The sequence below is a fragment of the Oryza sativa genome, chromosome 11, assembly GCF_034140825.1.
Source record: "Oryza sativa Japonica Group chromosome 11, ASM3414082v1".
Lineage (NCBI taxonomy): Eukaryota > Viridiplantae > Streptophyta > Magnoliopsida > Poales > Poaceae > Oryza > Oryza sativa.
In genome coordinates this window covers 8088045-8096676 of record NC_089045.1, presented here as the reverse complement: position 1 = coordinate 8096676, position 8632 = coordinate 8088045, and the positions used below count along the sequence as shown (strand labels likewise).

At 42.1% G+C, this 8632-nt stretch overlaps 2 protein-coding genes across 2 annotated transcripts; both read right to left on the bottom strand.

Annotated features, from left to right (window-relative positions):
• Positions 1–1564: 1564 nt before the first annotated feature.
• LOC4350176 (chlorophyll a-b binding protein CP26, chloroplastic) lies at positions 1565–4041 on the bottom strand. Its single transcript, XM_015761670.3, has 6 exons — positions 3757–4041; positions 3560–3644; positions 2965–3015; positions 2744–2864; positions 2502–2636; positions 1565–2069 (listed from the first exon to the last, which is right to left on the bottom strand). Exons 1-6 carry the CDS (start codon positions 3953–3955, stop codon positions 1809–1811), a joined length of 852 nt encoding a protein of 283 aa, XP_015617156.1. The 5' UTR covers positions 3956–4041; the 3' UTR covers positions 1565–1808.
• Positions 4042–4473: 432 nt separating this feature from the next.
• On the bottom strand, positions 4474–8160 carry LOC4350175 (uncharacterized). Its single transcript, XM_015761671.3, has 3 exons — positions 7982–8160; positions 6623–6794; positions 4474–4944 (listed from the first exon to the last, which is right to left on the bottom strand). The coding sequence occupies exons 1-3, from the start codon at positions 8139–8141 to the stop codon at positions 4854–4856; spliced, it is 423 nt and encodes a 140-aa protein (XP_015617157.1). The 5' UTR covers positions 8142–8160; the 3' UTR covers positions 4474–4853.
• Between the last annotated feature and the right edge of the window lie 472 nt (positions 8161–8632).

Genomic DNA, 8632 nt, shown 5'->3' with positions numbered 1-8632 from the left:
GCAATTTCATTTACATATGTATGAATGTATGACGTATATATGTCCTTAAACTCAAGAAAATTCGTAGATCTGCAGCTTTGCGTGTTTGCTTGCTTAATTTGTAGGCTTTGTAGTGCCCAGTTTGCCCCAAGCATAGCACAAACTTTATCTTCTCTTGGACAATGGCTGCAGAAGGGCTCATCAGCTTGCTAATCTGCTCTTTGCTCTGCTAGCTCAATAATCAACCAAAATATTACTCCCTCTATTTTTCTTTACATTGGTTAGCTCAAAATTAAACTAACCAATGCCAAACATTTCTAACCCTAGCTATTAATTTGTTCTCTGCCACCAGTTGACAGTTTTTCACATGGAAAAAAAAACCGTGATAGGTGTGCTCCTGGGCTGCGTTATTTTGCATGTCATTGTGTTCAAATTAATATTCAAGAAAAGAACAGTTTATACTGAAACTGAGGGGTGTGTGTCATTTAACTGCAGAGAAGTCCGGCCATGTGCTTCAATGAAAGACGGTAAAAGTCTAGAGAGGAAACTTAAATCTCTAATAAAAAGAGAGAGGAAACTTGCATTAATATTATTGTTGTTAAGTGTGCATGCCTTCCCCTAAAAATGAACGCCAAAATAACCGTTGGTTAATAATTTGGCCAACAAACCAAGAGAGACCTAGCCGTGAGGGGTTACAATCCATCCTATTACCCCATGTGTGCACATTCCTAATTATTCAGTCTGTAATCGGAGGCGCCCCTTCTATTTTAGATCAGTATCCGAGTTCCATAGCGTTGTATAAGAAGAGAGAAAAGCCTCGTGTGTGTGAGATGACGATATCTCGCAGAGTAAGCCTTCTCGCAAAACTACAAGCTTCTAAGGATGTGTGTAAGGAAAATAAACTATTCATATTGTATTCTCAAAAACTTACTAATTACAAAGCCTTGGTGTTTATTTATAGCTTTAGGGGTTCATTTACAAATGGTTTTACACTCTTATTCCTCGATAGATCAGAGATAGTTACAAGGATAGCACAATATTTTATAATCTTTCTAGGCCTAATTAATGAGATATTTTTGGACTGCTTGGCCCATTTGAGTGAGTTGAGCTTAAAGGGAGCTACTGTAGCCCAAGTCACTGCAGTCTGCAGGATCGCTCTCTCAGATGGCTCTCGGCTCTCGCCATCTGCGATGGCCTTCTCTTTCGGTTCTGATCTGATGCCTTCAACACCTTTATGTCCCTCTAATTTGTTGACATGCCTAGGCCTATGAGCTTCTACAACCTTAATCTGCAATTCTGTGTTTGTCTACTTGTTTGAGAGTTGATTTGTGTGTCACAGTTGTGTATGCAAAACACAGTTTTCCTCTCTTCTGTTTAACTGTTTGTTAAATTATATAAAAAAATTAAGTTGCCATCGACACTATAGCTGACTGACCTCCAGAAAACTGCTCAAGAAAATGGCGACTTAACTCACTAGTCAAAATTCATGGAAACCATTATTAGAGACAATTTACTCAGGTAGTAGCAAATAGTCAAAATTGAAACAAAAAAAAAATCCAGGGAAACCATTCAGCAATGTCAACGATGATGAAAACCACTTCGAGACAATTTACTCAGGTAGCAAATATTTCTCAGCCACAAATCCAAACACTTGGTCCTTCCTATCAGAAGATCAGAATGAACAGGTTTTCAAATTCATCTCCCAACTCGACGATAATTTACACGTACATTTAACACATTCTTCCACCCTTCTCAAACTCCTCCCTTCTTCTTCCCGGGTAAGATTAAAATTAACTTGAGGCCAGCCAGCGTCGCCGGCGGCGAGATGTTTACAGGCTGGGCGTCCTCTCGGCGGCGCCGGAGATGACGGTGAGCAGGTTGTTGCCGAAGGGGTCGCTGAGGTGCTTGGAGAGGTTCTCGACGGGGCCCTCGCCGGTGACGTAGGCCTGGATGAAGAACCCCAGCATGGAGAACATGGCCAGCCGCCCGTTCTTGATCTCCTTCACCTTCAGCAGCGCCGCCTGGTCCGGGTCGCTCGCCAGCCCCAGCGGGTCGAATGGGCCACCTGGGTGGAGCTTGTCCTCCAGATCCTGCACCACCATCGCCATCGCCGGCGAATCTCCGGTGAGTATCAGCGAGCAAAATCAACAAGTGTAGACTAACTAAGGTCCCGTGTTTGAGTTCATCGAAGATAAATTAAGGGTACTTCAAATGAGAAAGCTATTAGCGTTTGATTAATTGAGTTCTAATTACTTTAAGTTTGAAAGAGGATTTAAAATTTTTATATAAAAAGTTCTCGTACGAAATACACCATTCAACAAATTGGAAAGCGTGCTACCGGAAACAAAAAAAATGTAAGACTAATTAAGTTTTAATTATTTTAGATTTGGAAAAGGATATTTTAAAGCAATTTTCATATACAAAGTTTTCGTACGAGATATAGCATTTAATAAATTGGAAAGCGTGCTACCGAAAACCAAAAGGTGTAAGAGTAGGGCGTGTAGATTGTGCAGTTGACTGACCAGGCCGTTGATGATCCGGTAGTACTCGGCGCCGCCGACGAGGACGACCTCGGCGGCGACGGCGACGATGAGGTTGATGGGGATGCTGTTGCCGAAGTAGTTGAGGGTGTTGCCGTCCAGGAGGAGGGCGCCGGTCTGCATATACCATGAGTGAGTTCACTTCAGTTCAGAGATTCAGGTATTGAGCTTGAGTGATCAGCGAATTAGCTGAATTGCCGATGATCAGTGGCTAGTACACGCACCTTGAACCAGACGGCCTCGGGGCCGCAGTTTGCGCCAAACTTGTTGCAGGCCTCGGGGATGATGAACCCAGCGGCGCCGAGCATCGCCCACCTGGCATGGATCAGCTCATAGGCCTGGTACCTGCAGGGTGAAAATTTTGTCAGATTTTACTCAGATACAAGAATCTGAAAATTTGAGTCTGAAAAGAAGAAGAATTTGAGGATTGAACGCTGCTACTTACTTGGAGAAGTCCTCTGGCTTCTTGCTGAGGCCAAAAGGGTCGTAGCCGTAGCTGCAAGTTCAAAGGGCATGATAATTTAGTTTAGTTGCATTAAGAAACCTACATTTTCATGAGCATTTTGTTCATGTTGGTGTGCTATTAGTGGAGTGGCAACATCATGCTACTTGTACAACTAAAAGTGAAGAACAATATCGAACTTTTGGTAGGTGAAAATTGCTCTTTAAGATTGGGGAATTGAGCACCTGAAAATTCAGATGCTAGTTTGTTTCAGAGATAGTCCGTGCTCTTTTGATTTTATGGAACAGCTAAACTAAACAGCAATATTTTCCTATACAACATGAAAACAAAATGCAATTCGGGACAAAACTATTCCTTCTCCAATGAGAAGTCCTAATTTCATTTGTACTCTATTTTCTCCACTAATTTCCCAGTTGATGCTACAATGTTTACAACCTGTACTAGCATTTCACCTGGTTTCAAATTCCCAACTTGTACTGCCTACAAAAAGGTCTGGATTTTTTCCACACAAAAAGATCTAAACTTTTTTCTTGAAACTACAGCAAAAGACAGCGAAAAATGGGAGCTTGTGACTTACTCTCCGGGGACCTCTCCGTTGAGGTAGTCCGGCACCTCTGAGCGGTCCAGGAGACCCTCCGGCAAGAAGATCCTCCTGTCAGGGCCTGACAACAAAAACAAGGCAAAATTTTCAAACCGACAAGATTCTGAATTTTACATTTAAAAATTTCTTGGAACACAAAATTTTCAGCCGTCAGATTTAGCAATTTCACTCACCGTACCACTTGGCGAGCTCATCGCCGATGTCGGGGCTCGAGGAGGTGACGGCGGCGGGCTTGGGCTTCGGGGCGGGCTTCTTGCTGAAGAGGGAGACGATCTTCTGCGCTCCGGTGGTCGGTGCCGCGGTGGCGTAGCGGGAGGAGCCGGCGAAGTTGAGCCGGGTGCCGAGCATCTTGGACGGGGCGAGCGCCGCCATCGCCTCAGGCCCACAATTCAGAGGGAGGTGGGAGATGCAGCAGAAGGGGTGGTGCTGTGTTCAGAAAGGGGGAGACTGTGGTGGGCGTTTGTGGAGAGAAAGGAGAGCTAGTTTAAATGGATGGAAATGGGGATTTGGAGGATGTTGTGGGCCCATGCAAGATTTAGCCATGGAAGCTGCCATTGGCTGGGTGCCCAGGAGGGCTATCTGTTGCTTGGATCTGATTGGGCAGTCCATGCTAACCTGGCAGATGAGGGTGCTGATGTGGCACCACTTAGGGCCTCTTGTGGTGTTGTTTCATCATGAAGGACCAAAATGGTCCACATTAGATGGATAGAGACACCAAGCAGAACCAACCAGAGGGCAGAGGCAGATATAGCCAAGACAACACATCCTGGCCACACATATGCTTGAACACTAATGTACATTTAATTAACTGATATTATCAAGGTATATCAATGTCCTAATGCCATCAAAATTCCACAGAATCAATTCATCCAAGAAAGCACAGCCTGAGATGAGCACAACCATTAACAGAGTAATAACAAGCAGCCAAATGAGATCACCAGTCTCATATTTTGTTCCTGAATTCTAACTGACACTGTTCATCACAGGGGGATTTCTAACATGCAGAGACTGCAATAGCATTTCATTACCCTAATTAAATATAGACATAATTACTGATGTACACAAGAATAAGAAAGAACATTGCAGTGCAATAGTCTGCATCCCACGACTAACTCCTAAATTCCATCTAAGATAGCATACTGCTTGCAATAGGCTTCATCCCATGGCTAGCTCCTAAACCTTCATCTAAGACAACAGCATACTTGCTTATAACCTTCAATGATAACCCAGTTTTCATAGGCTGACACAGCTGATGGAGGCAATTATAAGCTCAACGCCATTTTTCAATCTCTTTTGAAGTTGCTCTCACAAGCTTTTTGGTGTTCACAACCAGCTCATCAACCAAACCAGCAACGGTGTCCCTGCAACAGAGACAATGAAGAAAGGATGAGCAACACAACAATAGGCACACCTTGTTGCACAGTCCAAATTTAGCTTGATCCATGTATGCTTAACAAAAATCGAGGTCCAGAAAACAATAAGCGCCAGCTGAACAGTATGTCTAACAACCATGGCAAAAAAACTGGTGGAAAGAATTAGCGTTTTTATTATCAGCAGAAAATAATCATCCGAAATTAAGGACACAATAGTAGAGTACTGCCCAGATGTCAAAGGTTTTGCGGAGAACATCAAAATATAGTGTATTTCATTCCACTGCTTTCATCAGTAGAATAATAAGAGACTAAATGGTACTCCAACAAATACATATTTAACTATGGAATGAGGACTGCTTCAGCCTTCAGCTTAGTTGTGACTAAACTAATCATTATAACACGTAATTATATGAAAAGAATTGCAATCTTTCTTCCCAGAAGAGAACAGGATTTTGAGAACAGTAATAGCTGTGTTCTGTACTATGCAATGCTTTCAAAAACAACGGTAACTAACAAAAAATTGTAGTGTGAGTTAGGACTTTAGGAGTCAGAAAAAAGTTATTCTTTTTGTTATTTTCATGTAGGATAACTTGGTTATCACTTCAAATATCTTGATATTTTGTTGTTGACATCTGAAAGGAACAAGTCTCCGAATAATCTGCACTAGGTTCTAAAAACTGGTCAGTTGAGGGACTAGGTGGTCAAATCATATCTCTAGGCAATTTCCACCAAGTTAGGGCTTTTATGAACAATTTATCCCTGAAACTTTGTTTCACCAAGTTTGAATTGTTGCAAAAATTAATACGAGAAAACATAATTCATGGTGTTTGAGCACAAACATAGTATCCATGGCTTTCTATGGGTTTGCATTTCATACTTCCACCTCATTTTGTGTTCAAAACTTAAAGCTTTTAGATATATATAGAATTTTGGATAGCTGAGACGAATGAAGTGTAGCTAACTCATTAAAAGTCAGATTCTGTCTACTGTCCAAAATGATGAAAGTTTGGACTTGAATCAGTCCTACAGTATAAACTTGTCACTTAGGTTCCATTTTTTCCATGACATTCTAAAAAGTCATGCTCTGGTTCTGTTTCTTTCCCAGCCAAAGTGTCATACTGACAATCCAGTAGACAGACAGTTTTGACAACTTCAACAATCTTTTCACTTCAAAATATACCATTAATCTAGTCCAACTTCTGTCCTTGAATGTAATTCGTCCCTCCACATGACTCAATTATAATCAATATCTACAAGTAATTCACAGAACAGACTGTTGAAACTGCTCATTTCATGACAGCTATATTTCCAGATTGCTGCTCAATCCACACACCATGCATAATGCAGGACAATAATTAACAGAATATGGAATTACATTATGCATTACTCATTTGAAATATAATTGGAAACAGGAACAATATATAACTGAACAGAATTATTCTGGTGGATGGTTACTGAATCACAACTTCAAAAAATCATTCATTCAAACTCAATCTTAGAATCTTTGGTAATGCAGAAAATAATCACAGGGCACAACATTATCAGGGAAAAAAAATACTATTGCAGAATTCAGGCTCATGCTGTAGCTGCAGTTCTCAACAATTTTAGGCAACAGATTTATCAGCACAAATCCTGGCAAATATTTCCATGTCCACGCAATACTTACATCGGAAGACTTGGAGCTTCTTGGAACATCGTGCCAACATTAGAGTATCTTTTGTTTTGATCATAAGCAATTCCTTTCCCCAATCCATAACCAAAGCCAAATCCTACACCACATCCAGCTCCAACTCCAAAGCCTAATGTGAGTCCGGGAAATCCATAACCTAATCCTGCACCTAAACATTCATAAAAAGAAATGATTATACACCATCCATGGAAAAAAAGGGATTGAATTGTCATGGTTACATGGACATAATGTGAGTTTAAAATATCACCAGACAGTAAAATTAAAGAAGGAATGAGTGAGGTGTGCTCACATAATTTGTGAATTTAGTAAAAGAGAAAAATTAAGCAAGTACTGATTCTGAACTCCAGCAGTAATCTGGATGAGTATTTAATTAATGATTATCTATGCCATATTGGAATGAATGATAGTGTTTGAACAAATATCTATCGTGTTGAGATTCATTAATATTGGTAAAATCTAGTATCAATTTAAGATGTGTGTGTTGTCACAGATATTTGGTGCCAGTCATATGTAGCTCTAATTCTGTCGTTATTTTTATAAGCAGAAGTATGACTATCTCAAAATTCAATACAAGGAAAGTGAAAGCATTGTGTATGAGCACCAAGAGTTAGCAAATGGTGCATCTCATTATGCTAAATATCGTTTTAACAGCAAGCAAATAACGAATGTCTAATGATGATCTTTATTTAAGCTATTATTCAGACAATCAAACTTACAGTTCAAAGAATTTAGAGCCAACAATTGGAAATTCTCAATTCCTAGGCATAAGAGTAAGAATTCCAAGCCATCCAGGATATTAAATTATAAACATATTATTTAAGTTTTTTTTTACTGATGATATTGTAGTGCATTACAGATACAATTCTGAAATTAGACTCCTTGGCAGCAAAATTTTGCTGTTGAGACAGACCTCGGATAAACCCTAAACTCCTAATGATACCACTACACCCACTGGCAAGCTTGCTGATCTCTGTATGTAACACCAAAATTATCTATAATCGATATCCTTATCATGCGAATGGATTTCCTCGACGAGACTTGTACAATGCAGAAATCAGCTAGAATTAGTACCAATCGAAGCAATACATCGATCAATTCAGTTCTTTGGATCAGCTCCAACCAATCTATCCACAGGAATCGATCACGACGAGGTTTAGGAAAAACCCTATCCCATTCCCTCCCAAAAAAAAAAAACCTCCTTTAAATCCCCGAGCTATCCCAACCTCATCTAGATATCTACCCAGCACACGAGCCAAGAATATCGGCTGATGGAACAACGAAACACATGAAAGATTCGACCTTTTGGGGACAAAGGAGAAGGGGGGAAGAAGTTACCGCCGAAGAAGCCGACGCCGGCGCCGACGCCGCAGCCGACGCCGAGGCCGAAGGCGGGGCCGATCTTGCCGAGCTCGGTGGAGGTGACCTCCGGGAGCCTCCAGAGGAGCGGCCTCTGGTCATCCCCTCCTCCGCTCTTCTTCTTGCTCCCGCTCCCCATCGCCTCCCCTCTCCTCTCCTCTCGCTTGGGACTCTCCTGTTCTTTTTTTTGTTGCTTTGTGCGGCTTTGTGCGCGTGATGAAGGGGATCTGAGGGAACTACGAGGCGATGATGATGACCTGGCGGACACATGGAGGTTCACGTGGATATCGTGTCAGTGTAGAGTGCCAACGCTGTCGCCAACGTCATCTAGGCCATGTCTGACGCAACACCGTGGACAGTGATCTCGGGCCTTCACGTCGGAGACGAGAGTGCCCGTGCTAGTGGAGATCGGGGTCTCGCGATACCGCTCTTGACCTATAGAGGTTCTAGTGGCCTTGGCGCTGCCCCAGCTCAAGAGCTGTGAAGCCACAGCTCGGGGCCACACATTGAGAAGTTTGGAGGCTCGCGACATGCTGTGGGGGAAAGAAGAAGAACAGACTTGGTGTGGTCATCGCCGCCATTGAGGACTATGCCGAGGTTGAGTCGCTACTCCCCACCTCCACCAAGGAC